The sequence below is a fragment of the Lipomyces doorenjongii genome (assembly GCF_038497915.1).
Source record: "Lipomyces doorenjongii strain NRRL Y-27504 unplaced genomic scaffold V1508scaffold_24, whole genome shotgun sequence".
NCBI lineage: Eukaryota > Fungi > Ascomycota > Lipomycetes > Lipomycetales > Lipomycetaceae > Lipomyces > Lipomyces doorenjongii.
This window is the reverse complement of record NW_027118091.1, coordinates 60352-80913: the sequence shown is the minus strand read 5'-3', so window position 1 is coordinate 80913 and position 20562 is coordinate 60352. Positions and strand designations below refer to the sequence as shown.

General features: G+C 46.8%; 9 protein-coding genes across 9 annotated transcripts; 4 read left to right on the top strand and 5 right to left on the bottom strand.

The window, feature by feature from the left end:
* Positions 1 to 122: 122 nt before the first annotated feature.
* V1508DRAFT_432562 (uncharacterized protein) lies at positions 123 to 1996 on the bottom strand (the record flags this gene model as incomplete). Its single annotated transcript, XM_066941955.1, has 3 exons — positions 123 to 187; positions 250 to 1007; positions 1065 to 1996. 3 exons carry the CDS (start codon positions 1994 to 1996, stop codon positions 123 to 125), a joined length of 1755 nt encoding a protein of 584 aa, XP_066795828.1.
* Positions 1997 to 3096: 1100 nt separating this feature from the next.
* Positions 3097 to 5506, top strand: V1508DRAFT_386332 (uncharacterized protein). Its single transcript, XM_066937815.1, has 2 exons — positions 3097 to 4086; positions 4141 to 5506. Exons 1-2 carry the CDS (start codon positions 3556 to 3558, stop codon positions 5302 to 5304), a joined length of 1695 nt encoding a protein of 564 aa, XP_066795827.1. The 5' UTR covers positions 3097 to 3555; the 3' UTR covers positions 5305 to 5506.
* Positions 5507 to 6232: 726 nt separating this feature from the next.
* Positions 6233 to 6754, bottom strand: V1508DRAFT_125175 (uncharacterized protein). Its single transcript, XM_066935933.1, has one exon. It carries the CDS (start codon positions 6560 to 6562, stop codon positions 6242 to 6244), a length of 321 nt encoding a protein of 106 aa, XP_066795826.1. The 5' UTR covers positions 6563 to 6754; the 3' UTR covers positions 6233 to 6241.
* Positions 6755 to 9395: 2641 nt separating this feature from the next.
* V1508DRAFT_354544 (phosphatase 2C-domain-containing protein) lies at positions 9396 to 10629 on the top strand (the record flags this gene model as incomplete). The annotated part of the gene is made up of 5 exons (XM_066936918.1): positions 9396 to 9431; positions 9487 to 9793; positions 9853 to 9926; positions 9984 to 10209; positions 10265 to 10629. 5 exons carry the CDS (start codon positions 9396 to 9398, stop codon positions 10627 to 10629), a joined length of 1008 nt encoding a protein of 335 aa, XP_066795825.1.
* A 556-nt stretch (positions 10630 to 11185) lies between these two features.
* V1508DRAFT_124845 (uncharacterized protein) lies at positions 11186 to 12814 on the bottom strand. The gene is made up of 5 exons (XM_066935932.1): positions 12489 to 12814; positions 12382 to 12441; positions 12212 to 12325; positions 12009 to 12159; positions 11186 to 11961 (listed from the first exon to the last, which is right to left on the bottom strand). Exons 1-5 carry the CDS (start codon positions 12541 to 12543, stop codon positions 11376 to 11378), a joined length of 966 nt encoding a protein of 321 aa, XP_066795824.1. The 5' UTR covers positions 12544 to 12814; the 3' UTR covers positions 11186 to 11375.
* A 148-nt stretch (positions 12815 to 12962) lies between these two features.
* Positions 12963 to 15783, top strand: V1508DRAFT_417301 (aconitase family-domain-containing protein). The gene is made up of 3 exons (XM_066940331.1): positions 12963 to 13798; positions 13850 to 14566; positions 14620 to 15783. Exons 1-3 carry the CDS (start codon positions 13001 to 13003, stop codon positions 15514 to 15516), a joined length of 2412 nt encoding a protein of 803 aa, XP_066795823.1. The 5' UTR covers positions 12963 to 13000; the 3' UTR covers positions 15517 to 15783.
* On the bottom strand, positions 15520 to 16782 carry V1508DRAFT_417300 (Orotidine 5'-phosphate decarboxylase domain-containing protein). Its single transcript, XM_066940330.1, has one exon. The coding sequence runs from the start codon at positions 16567 to 16569 to the stop codon at positions 15775 to 15777; it is 795 nt and encodes a 264-aa protein (XP_066795822.1). The 5' UTR covers positions 16570 to 16782; the 3' UTR covers positions 15520 to 15774.
* Positions 16694 to 18321, top strand: V1508DRAFT_417298 (uncharacterized protein). The gene is made up of 2 exons (XM_066940329.1): positions 16694 to 17777; positions 17842 to 18321. The coding sequence occupies exons 1-2, from the start codon at positions 16845 to 16847 to the stop codon at positions 18076 to 18078; spliced, it is 1170 nt and encodes a 389-aa protein (XP_066795821.1). The 5' UTR covers positions 16694 to 16844; the 3' UTR covers positions 18079 to 18321.
* On the bottom strand, positions 18219 to 19892 carry V1508DRAFT_354719 (mediator complex, subunit Med5; the record flags this gene model as incomplete). Its single annotated transcript, XM_066936928.1, has 6 exons — positions 18219 to 18520; positions 18587 to 18699; positions 18753 to 18996; positions 19046 to 19217; positions 19279 to 19704; positions 19758 to 19892. 6 exons carry the CDS (start codon positions 19890 to 19892, stop codon positions 18219 to 18221), a joined length of 1392 nt encoding a protein of 463 aa, XP_066795820.1.
* Between the last annotated feature and the right edge of the window lie 670 nt (positions 19893 to 20562).

Here is a 20562-nt window from a genome sequence, read left to right as displayed (position 1 = left end):
CATTGAGCGCAGCCTTTACCGAGACTGTGAGACGTCCAACCAAGGCATCGGCTATATATGACACAATTTATCTGTCATAAAGGTAGTCAAAAATGATCGAATTGATATACAGTATAAACACGTTAGCTTGAACCAGAGACATCGACTATAGGGGAGGTTGCGGCGCCTGCATTATTTACTGGGCTTACTGCTTGTAACAATGTTAGCAACAGATCGTCAGACTAACAGCCACTTCTTTGTACGACTCACCAGCGACTGGGACATTTCCATTGCTCGCTCCATTATGATGAGAGTGATGACCAGAATTCATATTCATAGGTCGAGGCGCATTTCCACACCGATCCTTTCCGAAATTAATCTTAAAATTCCGGTACTCCTCCTTCTGCTTGATGCCTTCGATTGCTTTAATCGCATTTGCAATGTTGGTAAAGTTGACGAACGCACAAGATTTCTCGCGCAAAGTATTAACAAGCTCAATCTCGCCGTATTCCGAAAAATCTTGACGCAATCGTTCTTCGGTCCACGATTCATCGATGTTACCAATATAAACATTTCTGCTCGCGCCCGCAGTCACGGCAAGCGCAATAGCAGTTGGGAGAGGTCCAGAGTGTTTACCCCATCCAATCTTCAGACGTCGATTATGAATCATCAGACCCTGGACGTTCGACATAGCAAAGAACTGCGCAGCAACGGTAGGATCAACAAATGTCACAAAGCATATATGCTTGTCGGGAATATATCGGATTTGATGTAGCAGACCACCTCGAACGACATTGCAAATCTCTTCAATTGTAGTCTCGGGATGGATGCTGCCTAAGTAGACTGTACGGTTCCCCAAGTTTGCCATGCCACCAGCAGTCGTCGCGACGGCTGCAGCCGCAGCAGATTGCTGAGCAAGGGCGTTGGAGATCATGTCCCTATCAGCGCCGGCTACTAGATGCTCGTATCCAGGAGAAATTCCAAGGAATTGTGCGGCATTCTGTTGCTGGGTCTTGGAGACGTAGGCACTGACCAATCGATATTAGACATTTGTCTAGCACACCAAAACTGACGACATTACATACCACCGGTCCTTTCCATAGAAAACCTTTCGGTTCGCCCACTTTGGTTCCTGAGGTAATTGTTGAACAGCTTTTATGGCGCTAGAGATACTCAAGAGATGGACAAATCCAATGGGCTTCTCTCGCACAAGCTTAACCGTGTCTATAGATCCAAACCGACCCAAATCCTCCCGAATCTCTTCTTCTGTGATATCCTCAGGTAAATTTCCAAGGTACACATTTCGTGACGCATTGGACTGGTGAACAGCCATGAGAACGTTCATGGGGACAGTGGAGGGCTTGCCCCAGCCGACCTTAATATCTTGTCCTCGAATTGAGAGCTTTCGCAGAATTGCATCAGAATGAAAATGAGAGGCCGAGGCTATGTCAAGGAAAGAGATGAATGCACAGTTCTTCTCAGGAAGCATACGCACAGACTCTACTGGACCAGAGTGGACATGCGAAAGCAGCTCTTCCGCCGTAGTCTCAGACGGGACATTGCCCAGGTAGACTGTCCGTGAGGCCTGAACCACTTGTGGGGAAGCCGCAGCTGCAGCCGCAGCGGTGAGGTCACCGAGACTTGCAAGGTCCATGTACGATTGGTACGGAATGTACTGGTCTGTCGGACTAAACGCACCTGGACTCATTGTTGGCGAGGTGGGGAATGCGATTTGAGGGTTAGAGAATGCAGCTGAGGGAGTTCCCGGCTGAAACGGCGAACCGAGAAGCAATTGACTAGGAAGAAGAGGAGTAAATTGAACGTCATATTGCGCAGCTGGAGAAACCATGCTGCTGTGAACGCCACTAGTACCGCGGACAGTAGGGCCAGAAGTGACACCTCGCTCAGTAGATGTAGCACCGTGACCAGTACTACTGCTTGTGCTGCTAGGACCAGTAGCAACTGTCGAACTAGAAGGAGTGGATGACGCCGCCGAGGAGGTAGTACCAAGGACCATTGACCGGCTTTTTGAAATTCTCGTGCAACGATGAGCGCTTGCAGGCTACGAAAATTGCCGCTGGTGTGTCGCTTCCAACAAAATTATGCTTCACAAGTAGTCGTTGACTGCGTCACCTCGAGACGCTAGAGCTGGATTGACTGGGTGGATTACTTAGAAGCCTAGTGGACGTCAGTTGGAGGCATGTATCATACGAGTCCCCGTCAATTGGCATCCATTGCAGTTATCGAGCGCATAGGTGATGGGGAACGGTAAGTGATGGGGAACAACGCAGCGGCAGTCGCGACAAGGTGCCGGGGCACGAGCCACCGATAGCGCCGAAGTAGAGCAGATACAAGGCAATGTGGGCATTATAGGTGCAGCGCGGCAGGCGAAAAGCCAATTGACGAGGAAATAAAAGAAGCATACCAAAAGAGCGTGTTGCAAGACAGTGCGAAGGGCAGCAACGAACTATTGTCAGTGGGAACGGTCAAAGGAGGTGAACTCCAGAACGTAGTAGAGTTGCAACCTCTTATTGTCGAGCTCAAGCGTTAAAGGTAACGGGCCTGTTGAAAGGCAGAGCACAGACAATTACTGTAGAGCTGATGCCAAAAGTATTTCCGAGGCTGTTTTAAGCAATAAATGGCGGCCTTTTGGTGGAGGGGAGGCCAAGGTCAGGCGCGATGAAGGCTGAACGAGGGACAAGGTTCGGAATGAATGAATAGTGGACTGCTGGTACGACCGTGAAAGAAACAAAAAAACAGAAAAATGAATAATAAATATAAAGAAAAGGGTAAGAGAAATAAAGAGACCAGGGAGAGCTGGTCCAGTCGTGGGTGAAAGGGACTTGGCGAATAATAAACAAATGGCAGGGAGCGCAACACGCAGGGACACGCCGAAGAGACGTCGGCCAGCGAACAGGACGAGAGCGTCCTAGAGGACGCTTGTTCGCACACACTGTGGACTTTATGCCAGTCGCGGCAAGTAAGATGCCCTGAACGAGCCACCACCAGCCACAGCACCGCCTGAGAATTCTCCTGGACCCGCGCAGGACCCAGAACGCCTGCGTAACATCGGTCCCACGAGTCTAAGTCCGACAGATACTTATAGAGACGGCTCTCAATTGGCCGACGCCAACATGGTATTAGTCCCCGTAAAGCCAATGGCCGAGTACAGAGCTCGGCCGTCAGTTGTTATACGCTGGCTGCTGCGCACTCTCGTACCCTCTCTCAATCAGTGCTGGTACACGAATATGGACGCATAGGATAGGAAACGTACCTGAGAAGGTCGGGCTAGGGTTCTGCATAAGGGGATCCAAAATAGCCTCCTACCTTTATCTGCAGGACGATATCTACGCGGTGCAAGATCTCCTCACGCACGCACTAGCACGCCCGAGAGTGACTCCTGAACGCGCGAGTTCAGAGGCCGGGTAACATGACCCTGCACAATAATTCTTCGTCTTAGTCCAACTTTAATAAGGATATAAGTGACTCTATTCCATTTCGACTTTATAATCGCCTCTGTATTACTATATCGCTGACATTGCCTTCAATTTCACTTCTTCGCCATCATCTGTAAGCATGGCTTCCCCGGCTATCGGAAAACTGTCCCTCGAGGACATCCCTGCGCCTCCCGCGGGCACCATATTCGTCGACGAATTCACAGGCGTCGACGTTATTTCCGCTGGGGCGTCCACCACATCTCCAGTGAAATCCGCTGCATTTGCAGTCTACACTTTTCCCAATGCTCCTGCTTACTACCTTCGCCGTCAGGCCGATTCACCATTCGAGCCCATATCTGCGTCTGCTCTCAAAAAGGCCAAAAAGGGCGCTGATGGTCTCGCGAAGAAGGCCAAGGCGGCTGAAGAGCTGAAAGTGAAGAAGGACGCTGATGAGGCCAAGCGACTTGAAGAGGCCTCCAAGATTGTTGTCAAGCCCGACCTGTCACTCCCTGAGGCGAAGCACATCAAGATCAGAGACGGTGCTGCTCACCGGGAAACCAGGGTGGTTGTTCACGGTTGGGTTCATCGTCTGCGACTGCAAAAGGGTCTGGCGTTCTTGGTGCTCAGAGATGGGACCGGATTTCTACAGTGCGTACTTTCAGGTGATTTGGTATGCTCAATTGACTGGATTCTAGACCTTTAGTACTGGCTAATTCATATGTAGGCCAATGCTTATTCGACTATCACTCTTACTCTCGAGTCCACTGTCACAATCTATGGCATCATTCACCCTCTTCCTGAAGGCAAATCCGCACCTGGAAACCATGAACTTGTTGTTGACTATTATGAAATCGTTGGCCTCGCTCCTGGAGGGGACGACGCTATTTCCAACCGAGTGCAGGAAAATGCTGATCCATCCATTTTGCTTGATCTCCGACACCTTGTCCTTCGCGGAGAGACGCTGACTGGTATTTTCAAGGTCCGTGCGGCATTGCTACGGAGTTTCCGCAGGGTATACGAAGAACTTGGAATCCTCGAAGTTACCCCTCCATGTATGGTCCAGACACAAGTCGAAGGTGGCAGTACCCTCTTCGCTTTTAAGTACTACGGCGAGGACGCTTACCTCACCCAGTCTTCTCAGCTTTATTTGGAAACTTGCTTGCCTGCGCTTGGAGACGTTTTCTGTATCCAGGAATCATTCCGTGCTGAGCGCTCACATACTCGTCGACATCTCAGCGAGTACACCCACGTCGAGGCCGAGCTCGCCTTCCTCACATTCGACGACCTTTTATCACACATTGAGAATTTCATCACGAAGACGGTCCAATATGTTCTCGAAGACGAGGAGATTGCTGCCATTGTCAAGAAGCTCAACCCTAACTTCGTGGCCCCGCAACTGCCGTTTAGAAGAATGACGTATGAGTCCGCGCTTGAGTGGCTAAACGAGCACGGTGTACTCAATGAAGACGGCGAGACATTTAAGTTCGGCGATGACATTGCTGAAGCAGCCGAGCGGAAGATGACGGACGAGATCAATGAGCCGATACTTCTCACTCGATTCCCGGTGGAGATCAAGTCATTCTACATGCAAAAATGCGCCGATGATTCACGTGTCACCGAGTCTGTTGACGTTCTAATGCCCAACGTTGGCGAGATTGTGGGAGGCAGTATGCGCATTTATGACTTGGACGAGCTCATGAAGGGATACAAGCGTGAGAACATGGATGCCACTCCATATTATTGGTTCAACGATCAGAGAGTATATGGTACTTGCCCACACGGTGGATATGGTCTAGGAACCGAGCGTATTCTTGCGTGGCTGTGTGACAGGTTCACTGTCCGTGACTGCTCGCTTTACCCGCGTTTCACTGGTAGATGCAAGCCATAGATGATCGACGTGTTGTTTGTGTCTATTGTTAATGGTCACTTATTGATTCGCTCATTTCGTGGCTGACTTGCATGCATATAAGTTGTATTTTGGTTTGTTAAAGGAAGTGCACTTTATATCTTTTCTTGTGAATGTATTAGATACTACGAGTTCTGCTTATTAGATGTACTTACATGATTACATGATGCTTCCTAATCGCTTGTATTAGACGCCCGCCAAACCCCGGGCTTTGAACATTGCGAACAATATCTTAGCGCCCAGCTACTCGCCCGTCGTACTCGCCCACTCGGGCGAAATCCCAGTGGGAAACAAAGAATCCCGGAGGTAAAACCCTAATTGGTTCCTTATGAGCCTGAGGCACCCTTCTTGCCCAGTTTCCCCTTCGCTTCTGCATCTTTCGCGCTGGGTGCTCACTTCTCCGGTTCCCTCCCCGGGTAGTTGCCCCACACCCTTCTCTTTATCGTCTTCGTTTCGGACGTGGATGGTCCTCTCTGGTGGCGGGCTGCCTGGGTTGCTGTTATAGCCTCCGGGCCTCGGCAGGCAGCTGGTGCTGGCGCCTTCGGCCTTATTTCCTCCTTTTTTTTCTTTCTTTTTTTGCATTTACATAGCTTGTACTACACTTCTATTCATCTTGTCTACATAGCAGTCATCAATAGGACACTGGGTTACATGTCAATTGGTTTTCAGCCTATAATGTATATGGTTACTAATACATCGGCTTTTTCAATCAGAAAATCTTGCCGTCTGTCGACACACTGTCGCTGCAACCGGCCGTTCTCGCTGCCACTTCGTGATGGAATACCTCAAAATAGCCCCAAGTTTTTTCGTGTTAAGCAAATTTTAAGGCTATGCCGTTTTGGGTTAATGGAGACTCGCAGCTGTAGTGTTTCGGGGCTGTCAGCTTCAAAGGACAAAACAGCTGCTATGAGGAAGAGACTTATATTCTATTATTATTACAAATCCAATTTTCATCTGTCAAGTACGGATGACTTAACTGCCTCAGGGATGCCAACCATGCTTCCATTATCCATCTTGTACCTCCAGCCGCAAATGCTTTCAGGAGGTCACCCATCGTGGCGTCCCGGATATCGTAAGGAGTGTCCTCGAGCCCCAGACATTCGTTGTATGTCCAACGTGCCGCCCCAATCCACTTCAGCAGAATCTTCTTCTCCTCCGCCGTGCGGTACACTCGGTATATCTTGGCCACTTGCTCTCGAGTGAAATGATACGATATGTCAATATTTCTTGACGCGTTCATGATGGACAGGGTTTGTGACCATAGCTATGCAGCTTTGATTATCCTCAAATATTTTCGTAGGCTCCGACTGTAAGTAACGCAGCTCCCCCAAAAACTTTCGCAGGTATATTCCCTCCTGAGCTGCGTTGCTGAGAGGGACATTACTCAGCGACAAACAAAGGATCTAGCTGGCAGGACAACTCTGTTGCCTGAAGAGCATCCTGAATCAGTAGCTTTGTCGTTTCCTGATTGCCACATAAGCTTCATCTGCTTAAGCTGGTACTTCTTTGTCCTCGTGATACCGTCCATCACAGTGAGTGCACTTCAAATGCTTGTTCCTTTGAAGACCTTCGACTTATTATTCAGAGTATTATTTCTGACCTGTCTATTGTTCGACAGTGAGACCCTATAAGCGCTGTACTGTAGATCCTTCCGTCATCGCCTGCCGTTGGAGCCGAAAGTGAGGAAGGGCCTTGAAAACATCACTAACTGGTATATTAGGTGTAGTGAGAAGGGAAGGAAGACCATCACTATAGAATGAGGTGAGAGAGCGAAGAAAGGCTTCGACGAACATCGGTTCATCGATCGTCACTCCGGTAGTCGCCAGCTGATCTCGAACGTGAGACAGTTGTCGGAAATGCGTTTCCAATGTGACGTCGGCTCCCACCTTTGTCGAGTATAGCTCGCACATCAGCCTAGGCTTCGAGGCGGCCCAGATGAGTGCAAACTGGTCTTCCAAGGCCGTCCACACATCTCTGGCCATAGAAGCGGTAATATGGACCTTTTGATATGCTGATTCCATATTGATAAGAATTCCAGAGAGCGCATTGTTATTACGCTTCTGCTTTTCATCGGACAGACCCGTCAGAGGCACTTCTCATTCGAGTGCCTCAGCCAACTGACATGCACGAAGGTGCAGAAGCATGCGCTGCTTCCAGGTGAGATAGTTTTCCTCACCCTTCAGCTTTGGAAATCTCCATAGTACGCGGACTTGGAGAGAAATATATGGTTGTTTGTTGTCATCTCGGCAGGGCTCATAACCCGAAGAAATGATTTTGATAGCAGTGAAAGACGACAGTTCGATTAGAATTTGTTAAAGACATGAGTTGGTGTATGTCCGACTGGGTTAACCTGAATCAATTGTCATCGTATCCAAGGTGATTACGACCTCTACTTATACACTTGAGTTCCTGAATCCTAGTTCTCTAGTCTATTCAGACGTAGCATCAGTTGAGTCATAAACCTCTCATCGAATGGTTGATCTTTCCACTTCATTTTCATCCGGCGACAAGTTAAGGTCATAGTGGACCTCGGCACCGGAAGACAACCTCGTTGGGAAATTGTTTCCGACTCCCATTCATTGACGTCCAGCCAAGGGGAAGGCAACCACAGTTGCTTACTTCCGTAGATAAGCTGTTCCAGAATGGCCTAGGAGTGATTTCTGTTGCTGCTTCTGTTGTCGTGTCTGTTGTTGAGCCAACTTATGGGCGTGCGGAAGAAGGACGTAGATGAATAAAAATATAGCAGAACAATGTGGGGACGGAGACAAAAGGGTAGATAGAAAGTCAGATGAGAACAGCGCGGGCAGGCGGGGTTTTTATAATCACAGAGCCGTTGAGACCATCGAGAGAAACTCCTAATTCAATGAGTGCTATTCTCAATTGATTGCATGTACCACACCTCCGGAGACCGTGATACCCGCATCGAACATCCGTTTGACGTTCTCTAAATGAGTCCCGCGAACAATGCGCAACACGACGCTCTAACTATGTAGGCCATAATAATCGATAATGTCTTGTCCGACAGAGAATTTCTTAGACTTACTGCGTCCAACTGTCTGGGATAACAGCGACGTATTCATACTTCTGAGGCTCCGACATTATGTGGAAGTAACAGAAAACAGCCGGCACGGGCAATGAATATATAATTAATACAGAACGGAAGCGAAGAGACGGCGATGGCAGTTCGGTACAGATTTATGAGGATATAGAAGATCTTGATGAAAATAGAGATGAAAATATAATGGTAGATATAATTATTATTGAAGGAAGATTGCACCGAAAGGTAAACACCTTCAGGGTGAATTTTAGGGCAGCGTTTGTCCGTCGTGAAAACTTTCTTTTGCGCGAGCATGGAGTTTGAGCAAAATTTCGTTTGGCGCAAACGGGTTACACACGACACTCATCTTTGTACCAACCAACCATAGTCGCCATCGCATTGGCTTGAACTCGTCCAAACTAACTTCATCATCAAATCCAACAGTCCCGCAGCTTCTCGTGCTTAGAAACATCTGCCATTACCCCGCGCATCCACATTCGTTGTGGAAATTGCGTGTCGCGTTTTATTGGGCCAGTTTTCGGCCCGTAATCGCTATTCTTTGGCTGCGGCGGCAAAAGCTGTGTTTTACGGCCTCACTTCTATCCCACAGCTGCAGATCGCGCCATTATCACACGAACAAGCCATTGTCGCTACAAGAAAATTTTTTTCACTAGAATAAAGGAAAATATCGCGTTAATTTAATTTAACAGTTCAACGTGTATTATATTGCATATTTTAGCGGTATGTGTGGCATTCGATTTAGCCGTACACAATCTGTCGACGCGGGGCTTTTGCAACGGTTGCTACAGACGCAAAGGTTTAACTATTGAGCGTCCCTGCAAATTCTGCTTGTCTGATTGAATCGAACTAATTTCTCTGCATTCTAGGTTCTCTTTTCTTCATACATAAGGACAGTTTCTTGTGTTGCGCAAGAAGTTTAAGTAAATCATTTTTCCATACAGTTGATTTCGGATCCAACAAAGTGCCACCATAATCTTAAGCTCTCTGCAAAGACATATAGTTGTAAGATAGTGAAATGGGCCAGTTACTGTCGGAGCCGATTGTCGATAAGGTAACGTGCTCGCTTTTACTCTGTTTTAGGAAATCAGGATATTAACCCGCTGCAGTCATCAGAAGAAGGCGGTGATGATCGATTAATCTACGGAGCATCCAGTATGCAAGGTTGGCGAATCTCTATGGAAGATGCCCATGCTGGCGTTTTGGATCTAAAACGCGAAGACGGGAAACCGACTGCGGATAATAAGAAAGTCAGCTTCTTTGGTGTCTACGACGGACACGGGGGATCAAAGGCCGCTATTTTTGCAGGACAGAGATTGCACTACATCGTCGCGCGACAATCTGCATTCGAAAAAGGAGATTACGAGCAAGCTTTAAAGGATGGGTTTTTAAGTACCGATAGAGCCTTATTGCAAGGTAATTTAAAGACTTTTGGCTGGCAGTTGTCGGGTATTGCTTCTAATGATGTGATTCAGATCCGACTTTTGGCAGTGATCCTTCTGGATGTACAGCTACGACAGTTTTAATTACAGATAATAGAATATATTGTGTGCGTTTTTTTTGAATGGATCCTTTGTAAGCACTTGGCTAATCTGGGTTCGTGTAGGCAAATGCTGGGGATTCGAGAACAGTACTAGGAGTCAAGGGACAAGCTAAACCGTTGTCATATGATCATAAACCGCAAAACGAGGGAGAGAAGGCAAGAATACAGGCTGCAGGCGGCTTTATTGACGGTGGGCGCGTGAATGGCAATTTGGCTTTGTCACGAGCCATAGGTGATTTCGATTTCAAGAAGAGTCCAGACTTACCGCCGGAGGAGCAGGTCGTCACGGGTGAGTTCTGATGGTCGATTGCATGTTTGAAATTACTCTAATGGCCTTTGCTCAGCTTTCCCTGATGTTATAGAGCATGAAAGTGGGCCGGATGATGAGTTTATAGTTCTTGCATGCGATGGTATCTGGGATTGCCTATCGTCTCAGGCGGTTGTTGAATTTGTCCGTCGCGGAATCGCAGAGAAACAGGAATTAAAGACTATATGTGAGAATCTCATGGATAACTGTCTTGCTCCAAGCAGTGATCTCGCTGGCGTCGGTTGCGATAACATGACCGTCAATATCGTTGGTCTTCTTAATGGCCAGACGGAGGAGGAGTGGTACGAGACTATTGCTACTCGAGTGGCTAATGGAGAAGGTGCTGTCGGGGATCCTGATCTGGGTAAGTCTGGGTATGTGGGATGGAACTCATGTTGCTAACTTGTCAGCGATTCTTCGCGGACCTCCGACATTTAACCGGCAACAGCATGGCATGTATCTTGATGCGGGCCAGTACCTGCTAAATGGAATTGCCGATGGACAGAATGAGCTTATTGTTCTCAGCGATGGCAGAGCCATTATTCGCAGAGCAGGTGAAAACGTGGACGATGAAGACTACGACGAAGAGGCTGATATCGATGACGAGGAAGTTGAGGCCAGAGTGGTGCAATTAGACGAATCTCCAGAAGAGGATCTACATGAAGAGGAAGACGAGAAAACCGAGCCCTTAGAGGAAGAAGGAGAGGAAGAAGATGAGGAAGATTTGGCTGGTACGAAACATAAAGACGACGCCGATTCAGAGAAGTAAGGGTCATAGGTTATACAATATAATGTTTTGCGGTTATGCTTATACTTTGGTGATGACTGACGACTACATGTATGAGTTAGTTCCCATTTAAACATTGTCAACTAATATTAAAGGTAGCATAAATCTGTATAGTTATCTGGATAAAGTGGTATTTGGTTAATAGTTATGTGTATTATCCAAATTTACCTCATATTTTGTTGAACTTTTGTTTTATGAAATGATTTTCTTCAATGTTGCGTTAAGCCATCATGTGCTGGGTATCGGTTCGGCTATGTATTTGTTTACTGTGTATCTTGTTTAATAGCACCCGTTTATCGCGGAATTTTCACAACTCTATACTCATACATTCAACCCTCATGTGTTCTATACTATGCTAATGCTACAGTTCTTCATCAAAGCCAAACATGGTGACACAATTTTTCCATGCAATTTCGCAAAGTTCTTCAACAGTAACTCCCTTAAGTGCGGCAACCACTGACGCGACCTGTGAAATGGCACAGGGTTCGCAACGGCCTCGGACCATACTTCCCATCACAAATTTCTCTTTCTTAACGACCGGTGGCACCACAACATCTTCGTTGCTTTTCTTGAGGAACTTGTTGGATGCGTGTGAAGGTCGTATCTCGCACCAAGGCGCATCCGTCTCCAACATGATTTTATCTAACGGAATTGCCTTCACAACCTCCAAGTTCTCCTCGGTCTTGAGCGAGCAACCGTTAACGCCGATGCTAAAACCGAGAGCAACAAGTGATTGCATTTCTTTTACAGTTCCCGTGAAGGAATGAACGACACCCCGTTTCGGCAAGTTGGCAAGTCTCGGAACAAGAATGGCTTCAAAGTCCTTTGCGCAGTCACGTGAGTGGAGGAATAATGGTAGATGTAATCTCTGTGCAATGTCAAGTTGCTTTATGAAATATTTGCGTTGGATATCTGCGGATGCGTAGTGTAACCGCGCATAGTCGAGACTACTGCACGTTAGATATACATGACATGCCGATTGATGCAGACATACCCAGTTTCTCCAAATGCCCTGACTGTCCCTTCTTTCTTTCCTGTCAGCGCGAGTGCCTCGAGATCTTGCAAATATTTGTCTGGATCTAAACTATTTTCTATATCGAGTGAGTGACAGGGATGTACTCCGACTGTAGCGTATAGCAGTTTTCCTGGCAATACACATTAGCACTGATTTAATTCGGACCAACGCATAGCACTTACGATTGTTTCTAGCTAACTGAATTGCTGATTCAGATTCAATTAGGTTGGATCCTGTAACTAGCATCTTGCGAACGCCTTGCTGCGTTGCGCGCTTCAAAACTTCGTCGAAGTCATCTAAAAGACAATTGTTAAATCACGATGATAATTTTGGGTGGGTGAAGTAAACGCACCAGGGTGACTTTGTTTACCATGATAGAATCCTCTAAACATCGGATCAGTTAAATTGGCGCCTAGAAAACCTTAGACGTGTAGTTACTCGATAATGTTCGCAGCATACCTATGTCAATATATTGATACTCCTTCTGAAACATCCTACTAGTCGCAGTTGCCATTGTTCGACGGCCTATTGCTGATTTGGGTGAAATTTTATACTGGTGGCTTGCCGGAAACGTGGTTGAAGATCCGAGTAATTCTTTCCCGTAGTGAACTGCCAACGGTCTAGCGCCAAACACTGGTAATCTGTTAGCGCTTCTCCCAGCCACTTTAAATATCCGTCGAGAAATTGGGCGAATGGCGTATGTGTTCTGGTATTTAATGCTCGGTTTGATGCGAAATACTAGCCTGCGCCGATATGTGTACACAAGTGGGCTAGATCAGTTTGCGGTGATTCGGACCCGACCCCTGACAAACAAACTATACGTTTAACTCACCCGAGTCATAGTACCTTTCTGGGTCAGTACCTCCGCAACCCCGTTTGGACAAAAAGTTAGAAAAATTTGGGAACCGACTTGACGTACTCCTAAAACTCTCCGAAGGCTTGTTTATCCATACCTCGACCAATCACCTACCATGACTGTAAGTTCGCGAAACCTCCATCTGCTGAGGTTGTCACTACGTGTGCGGCCAATTGGCACGCGAGGATTTGCGTCGCATTCATCGGAATCGATTTCCTTTTCTGTGCCACCGGAATTCAAGACCCGGACACCACCGTATGCTGCACTCTTAACCAGACTGGACAAAGTACGCGAAATTCTGAACCGCCCACTTACTTTGGCCGAGAAGATTCTCTATTCTCATGTCGTCGACCCCGAGGAGGCGTTCGCGGGCAAAAGCGGCCAGATTCGAGGAGAAACGTATCTCAAGCTCAACCCAGACCGTGTCGCGATGCAGGATGCCAGTGCTCAGATGGCCTTACTGCAGTTCATGACCTGTGGAATGGACAGCACTGCTGTTCCAGCCTCGATTCATTGCGATCACTTGATCGTGGGTCACGATGGTGCCGAAAAAGACTTAAAGGCATCTATCGCAGTAAACAGTGAGGTTTTCGACTTCTTGCGCAGTTGTGGCCGCAAGTACGGGATTCAGTTCTGGGGACCAGGATCGGGTATTATTCATCAGATTGTTTTAGAAAATTTCTCTGTGCCTGGATTGATGATGCTGGGTACCGACTCGCACACTCCTAATGCAGGTGGTCTTGGTGCCATTGCTATAGGCGTCGGAGGTGCAGACGCTGTGGACGCCCTCACTGGTACTCCGTGGGAACTAAAAGCTCCGAGGATTCTTGGTGTTAAGCTCACTGGACAGCTTAACGGCTGGTCAGCACCTAAGGACGTCATCACCCATCTCGCCGGCGTTTTGACTGTCAGAGTAAGTGCCTTTGAGTTTCTATTGTCGAACACATTTGCTAATGCTATCAAGGGGGGTACCGGTTATATCATTGAATATTTCGGAGAAGGTGTGCAGACTCTCTCATGCACAGGCATGGCTACTATCTGTAATATGGGCGCCGAAGTTGGCGCAACTACTTCCACCTTTCCATACACCGACTCGATGAAGCGATATCTCATGGCTACTCGACGGGAGCCAATTGCAAATGCTGCGTCAGCTGTCAACAATCTTCATGGATACTTGAGAGCGGATGCTGGAGCTGAGTACGACCAGGTTATTGAGATCAACCTGTCTTCCCTCGAGCCTCACATCAACGGGCCATTTACCCCTGATTTGTCTACTCCACTTAGCCAGTTCGGCGAGGCCGTCCAGAAGAACAGCTGGCCGTCCAAGCTCTCGGCTGGATTGATTGGGAGCTGCACCAACAGCTCCTACCAGGACATGTCGCGGGTCGCGTCCATTGTGCGACAGGCTAAAGAGAGAGGCGTTAAGCCTAAAGTCCCCTTTTTCATTACCCCTGGTAGTGAGCAAATCAGAGCGACTATCGAAAATGACGGATTTACGGATGTGTTCCTTGGTGCTGGCGCAAAGGTGTTGGCGAACGCTTGTGGCCCTTGTATTGGACAGTGGGCTCGTGATGATACAACCAAGGGTGAGGTAAACGCTATTTTAACCAGCTTCAACCGAAATTTCAGAGCCAGAAATGATGGCAACCCCGCTACAATGAACTTCCTTACTAGTCCTGAGGTAAATGAAAAGCTACTTTAGTTCTTTTATCAAGTGTTCTAAGCGACATATAGATTGTGACTGCTATGATCTACTCCGGCGACATGGCTTTTAATCCGCTCAAGGATAAGCTCATTGATGCAAACGGCAACGAGTTCATGCTTGAGCCACCTCAGGGCGACGAATTGCCTCCATCAGGATTTCAGCAAGGAGACCTGGAGTATCTCCCACCAATTGACCCCAAGCCCATTCAATCTGCCGAGGTCGTTGTTTCATCTACATCGGACCGATTGGCGCTTTTGGAGCCCTTCGAGCCTTTTGAGGGTAGGGAGTTGAAGATGAATGTCTTGTTGAAAGTCAAGGGTAAATGCACGACAGATCACATTTCAGCTGCTGGTGCGTGGTTGAAGTATAAGGGTCATTTGGAGAACATTTCAAACAATACATTGATTGGTGCCGTGAATGAGGAGACTGGCGAGGTTAACAAGGCCTACGATTTTGATGGAGCCGGATACGGTATTCCAGAACTTATGATCAAGTGGAAGTCTGAGGGAAGACCGTGGGCTGTTTTGGCTGAACACAACTATGGTGAAGGTAGTGCACGTGAGCATGCTGCCTTGAGTCCGCGATTTTTGGGCGGTCGTATGATTCTCTGCAAGAGCTTTGCTCGTATCCATGAGACAAACCTGAAGAAGCAGGGTGTCCTGCCTCTCACTTTTGTGGACGAGGCTGACTACGACTTGGTCAACGGTTGTGCTAGTATCGAGACGCTTGATCTCTTACAAATGTTGAACAACTGCGTATCCGGAGTCATTACGTTGAAAGTTACCAACCAGGATGGAAGCGAGCACATCATTAAGACCAAGCACACTATGAGCAAGGACCAGGTCGAGTTTTTCAAGGCGGGCAGTGCGATTAACTACATTGGCAGTTTACGGCGGCAGCAGCACGCACAGGAACAGCAAATATAAAGCAGCATTATGGAGGTACACAGTTACTGAATTTTAATAAAACTATTATACACAATTAATTTTTTGCGATTACGACGTTATAGGGCATTAGGCATTGTTGCTTTGCTTATGTCGCATTAATTTAGATGCATATATGTTGTAGTGTCCTTTCTACTGCCCTCAACGTATTTTTTCCAATCAGCGAAGCTCCCCTTTTTCCGCATTACCAATTAGCCGCTTTCTCTTCATGCTACTACAGTTCAATCATCAATTACCCAATTACTTCACTCGGGCAGTGTATGCCTTCCAACCTGCCTCCCTGTAGCGCTTAGATTCCGTAACTGGATCACGCCCCTTTGCGAAAATTCCCCGTCCGACAATAATAATGTCACTGCCGCCGGAAACCGCGTCGTCGACGGTTCTGTACTGCTGTCCTAGTCCATCACCTTTGTCGTCCAAACCAACGCCAGGAGTCATTATAATGAAGTCCTCGTCGTCAGCACCTAGCCGGTTCTGTGCAATGAAGCCGAATGTAAAGGCCCTCTTTCTTCGAGCTAGGTCGACGGTTTTGTCAGTGTAGTCGCCGGTCGCCAGCGAGCCAGCCGAGGACATTTCTGCGAGGAGTAACAGTCCCCTCTCTTCGTTGATGTCCTTAGTGCCAGAGTACAAACCGTCGATAATTCCCGGGCCAGGGAGGGCATGGGCATTGGTAATATGGGCCCATTGCACGATCTTGAAGATGCCAGACGTATACTGGGATTTAACCGTAGATCCAATATCGGCGAATTTTCTGTCCTCAAAGATGAGGAAGTTGTGGCGCTTTGAAAGCTCGACTAGGGGGACAATGACTGATTCATATGTATAGTTGTCAATAGTATCGACATGGGTCTTGAAGACACAGACATAAGCGCCGAGAGTATCTGCGAGGCGAAGTAATTCGTCTTTGGTGTCGACGTCCAGCGAGACACAGAGGTTCGTCTTCTTGTCGGTCATGATTTTCAGCAGCCGTCGCGCTAGTGGCGAAGGGTGGGTTGCGATACGATCTTCGTAAGACTTTAGTGTAATCGGAGACATGTTGGAATTTGGGGATATAGTGTAGAAGAGAACCACTGATGGTCGTGTGATGTTACGAAGTCCAAGCCAAAATGAACCAAGAGGATGAATTTTTGTTGACTGTGATTCCTCCCATCCCTAAACTTTCCGTGGACCCTGAGCTAGATAAGCTCAAGTACAACTAACTAGACGAAATGACAGAAATACTTTACAGATGAGTTCACGACATCCACCGTCGCCAAAAAATGATATAAATCCGAAATTGCACGCGTGTCTATATTTGGATCTACACCAACATGAAATCGCCAGAAGCTCGACGCGCACTTGCTAGCTTCCCGGGCTTCGGGATCACCGCTTCCCGGAGGAATAAAAGCAGAGATACAATTGGCACACCTTTCAGCTTCAGTTTCCGTCGCCAATCAAATAGTTCGACAACCTCGAAGCAGAAGAAGCTCTACGACCTGGAGGTCTACATATCGAGGTCTCGTTCACCATATTTCAATCTCTCCTACGAGGACTACCTTTTCAAAAGGTTCCCAGCTTATACTAGCTATACTGCCTCAAGTACTCAATTATCCAAAAAGATTTTATTCTTGTACACGAATTATCGCTCAGTGATCATAGGCCGGAACCAGAACCCGTGGCGGGAGACAAATGTTCAGTCTTTGCGGAGGCACAATGTGCCGCTCATCCGCCGGAAATCCGGAGGAGGAACTGTATTACACGACGAAGGCAACGTCAATTACTCAGTCATGATGCCCGGCAACTCCTTTGATCGGGATGAGCATGCATTATTGCTATGCACAGCACTAAATTCAGTATTTAGGCAAAAAGGAGAAGAAACTGTACTCAGCGTGAATGAGCGGCACGACATTGTTGACCAGAAGGCACGTAAAGTAAGCGGGTCTGCTTATAAGTTGCAGAGAGGCAAAGCGTACCACCATGGTACGATGCTGCTAAACAGCAGACTTGATATGTTGTCCAAGTTGCTGCATCATAGCGTGGACAGCCGCCTGGAATCGGTTGAGGGACCTGGTGTTCAAAGCGTTAGATCTCCGGTCTCGAATATCGGCATTTCGGACGAACTTTTTGTAAACACTACAATTGCTGCGTTCAGGAGAGAATATACAACCAGTAGCGACAATGCTTTCAGGGTTAGATACGTGGATGAGGATAGCATCACAAAAGAGGAAGAGCAGGAAATAAACAAGACCATAGACGAACTGCAGGTACTTATCATTCTGACCGTTTAATTTTCATTCACAGATTCTAACATCTATTGTATCCTTTTAGAGCTGGGAATGGACGTTTGGATCTACGCCGAAGTTTGTCCATCGATTTTTGGTTGGAGATTCTACACCCGCGGTCTCATTCACAGTTAAAGAAGGCACCATTCTTGATTTAGAATCCAACCTGCCAGAATTCATGGGGTACAAGGACAGCATTATCGGAACCGCCTACAGAGGAGCAGATGTGGCATCACGAATTGACTCCGAGCGCTGGAAGCAACGACTCATTGAAGCCATATAACCTGGACCTCTCCCAGACGACAAATAAGTGTAATAGACTTCCATTATACAAATTCACACCGGTGCATTATGATAGTATGCATAATCATTTCTATTGATCTACAATTCATATATGGTACATCACTCAACACAGTTCACGAGTCACAATTCCTTTCTAAACTGTAAATGAGGAGTTAAAGTGTCCATGATACCATTAAAGTTGATGGTGTCCGGCAATTGTGTCGCATTGCGTAATATCTCCTGGATGATGTTGTAGACAGGCAAACCACCGATTCGAAGAACAATCTTATGTATAGGACGAGCTTCGTCGGATAAGAATTGTGGAATAATAAGAGCCTGTAATATTTGCAACGGGATATCAAACTCGCGGTGTGTCCACAGTTCGTGAGCAAGCCAATGCAGAGCACCTACGACGGAAGATAGAAGGAATGGCTGTAAGAAGTCTGGACAGAGTTAGCAATGCACTATGATAAATAATACTGTGCTCACTGTGCTGCTCATCTGCTTACATTCTAGACCTCCTTTGAGGGTATCGACGTCCATGAAATTTCTGTTACAAGCCGCTACAGATTGCTGGACAATAGTAGGAACCAAGAGCGTATAATCCATTGGTGAACACGACCTGCAACATAGTTAAGATACAATTGTGATCTCAGTAACATAATGAAATCTTACTTCATCATATCGTCCGAGATACCGTTAGTATCAAACAAGCCCATGATCCAGCCTCCTAGCAAATCCGACCTTTCTTGTCCTAGAGACTCTATAGGATGCGCGACCCCCGAAGACATCAAATACCTCATAAGGAAAGAATTCCCGTTTAGCGAGTCGATGTCTCCTAAATCTAGCTGAAAGTGATAATAAAATGAACAAATCAGGAGAAGGATCAATCCAAAGTCGGTATAATTGTCCTGGAAATCTTTCACCGGCATTAATACGAATCGAGTTAAATATAAGAGGCAACATACTAGACTCATCTTCATAATTCCACGTGTCTACGCAAGTTATCAACGGCTGCAAGATTTCGTACGGATCTCTATACAAGAGCATGATGTTCATAGCCACAGTACTCAGCGCTATTTCTTGAGCAAGCAGTCTCAATTTGTAAGTCTCCTTTTGCGCGGACCAAAGAGAAATCAGCTAAACCGGCAGCCCTAGTCAGCTACAGAAGACTGGGAAATCTGAATACCGAAGTACATACCTCAACGATCACGTTCACAGTAGCACCTTGCCTGAGACATCCCATAGTCTCCAAATCCGTAACGAAGTCTCGAATAACCGTTTCAAACTCATAAGAATCCATCTCGAGTAAGCTAGTTATCATTTCATCCACGTCCAACGGCTTCTCCATATTCGCTTCATTTTGTAAGTCGCCACTATTTCGGCCTAAAATTCGATCCGAGGCTGCAAAATCGATTAAGCCCAGTTGAGCCATAGACTTTAGAAACTCGTGACGGACGTCATATGGAGTCGTCGGCGCCGAGAACATTATGTCAATTTCATTTGCAGCCCTCGCATTCACAATCACCAAAGCGGTTTCATCTATCGTAAAAAGTGGCCTCCGCAGGGAGTATTCGAACGATGAACCTTGTACGCCAGACAGATGCTTTTGGAAAATCAGTGGTAGCTTCGGAATATTAGAACGGTATAATTCGAATAGCTGGACAATAAAAAACATACCCTATTTACTATGAAACATTTCCATAAGATTATCCGAGTCTGATCTTGCTTCATGGCGCAGAATGATAGACACTCGAAAGCTGCGGAAACAAGGTTGCCAATAGCAGAATCAGGACTTTGCGTCTTGTTATGCATCAGCTTTAGTTATAAATACGACACACAACCATTTACCTTGAAAACTTCATCTATTTTGGCAGCGAAGTCTTGAGATCCGAATTTTGGCCTGCGTTCAAGCTATATCAAATGTATTAGTTGCATTTAGATTGTCTCAATTTGAGGCATGCTTACCATACTCTCCATCCAGGCAAGCTTTCTCTGCTGAGCCTTCGGCTCAGACATCGCCGTAGTGGACAGACTAGTACTGGTGTGACCGCCGGACATGAATTTTTTTGTTTTTTGCACAAGATTCTCACCCAATGGCTTATTTGTAACTCTGAGGTCATCAACAAATGGGCCGAGGGAAGATTCAAACACTTTCCATTGATCTATCCCAAACAGTTAGTGTCATTCCTCGCGAATATTTCAGTTCTACAGTTTATATTACCTTTACCAACGCCATATGTAAACATCTTCTCCACATTCGCATTCTCGGCTAATGCTGCAATGAATCCAGCCACGACATCCCTCAGTCCCTCGTTAACAACTGGTACTGGCCCAATTACGTCCATCAAAAGGTTGGAGGATGCTGTGGTTGTCATGTCGTCTAGATAGCTCGTTAATATTAAAACAAGCTCACCAAGTTCATTTCGCGAACTAGGTGTCCATGATTTTACCACGGGCGTCAATGCTTCCAAAACGTCAATAC

Excerpts from the sequence above, each read along its gene's own strand:
- V1508DRAFT_124845 (XM_066935932.1), bottom strand. The coding sequence starts at position 12,543 with ATGGCAACTGCGACTAGTAGGATGTTTCAGAAGGAGTATCAATATATT. Across the intron at positions 12,326-12,381 it reads TGGTAAACAAAGTCACCCTG|ATGACTTCGACGAAGTTTTG; the intron begins GTGCGTTTACTT and ends ATTGTCTTTTAG. Across the intron at positions 12,160-12,211 it reads TCAGTTAGCTAGAAACAATC|GAAAACTGCTATACGCTACA; the intron begins GTAAGTGCTATG and ends GTGTATTGCCAG.
- V1508DRAFT_417300 (XM_066940330.1), bottom strand. The coding sequence starts at position 16,569 with ATGTCTCCGATTACACTAAAGTCTTACGAAGATCGTATCGCAACCCAC.
- V1508DRAFT_386332 (XM_066937815.1), top strand. The coding sequence starts at position 3,556 with ATGGCTTCCCCGGCTATCGGAAAACTGTCCCTCGAGGACATCCCTGCG. Across the intron at positions 4,087-4,140 it reads GCGTACTTTCAGGTGATTTG|GCCAATGCTTATTCGACTAT; the intron begins GTATGCTCAATT and ends ATTCATATGTAG.
- V1508DRAFT_417298 (XM_066940329.1), top strand. The coding sequence starts at position 16,845 with ATGAAATCGCCAGAAGCTCGACGCGCACTTGCTAGCTTCCCGGGCTTC. Across the intron at positions 17,778-17,841 it reads AGACCATAGACGAACTGCAG|AGCTGGGAATGGACGTTTGG; the intron begins GTACTTATCATT and ends GTATCCTTTTAG.
- V1508DRAFT_125175 (XM_066935933.1), bottom strand. The coding sequence starts at position 6,562 with ATGAACGCGTCAAGAAATATTGACATATCGTATCATTTCACTCGAGAG.
- V1508DRAFT_417301 (XM_066940331.1), top strand. The coding sequence starts at position 13,001 with ATGACTGTAAGTTCGCGAAACCTCCATCTGCTGAGGTTGTCACTACGT. Across the intron at positions 13,799-13,849 it reads CCGGCGTTTTGACTGTCAGA|GGGGGTACCGGTTATATCAT; the intron begins GTAAGTGCCTTT and ends AATGCTATCAAG. Across the intron at positions 14,567-14,619 it reads ACTTCCTTACTAGTCCTGAG|ATTGTGACTGCTATGATCTA; the intron begins GTAAATGAAAAG and ends AGCGACATATAG.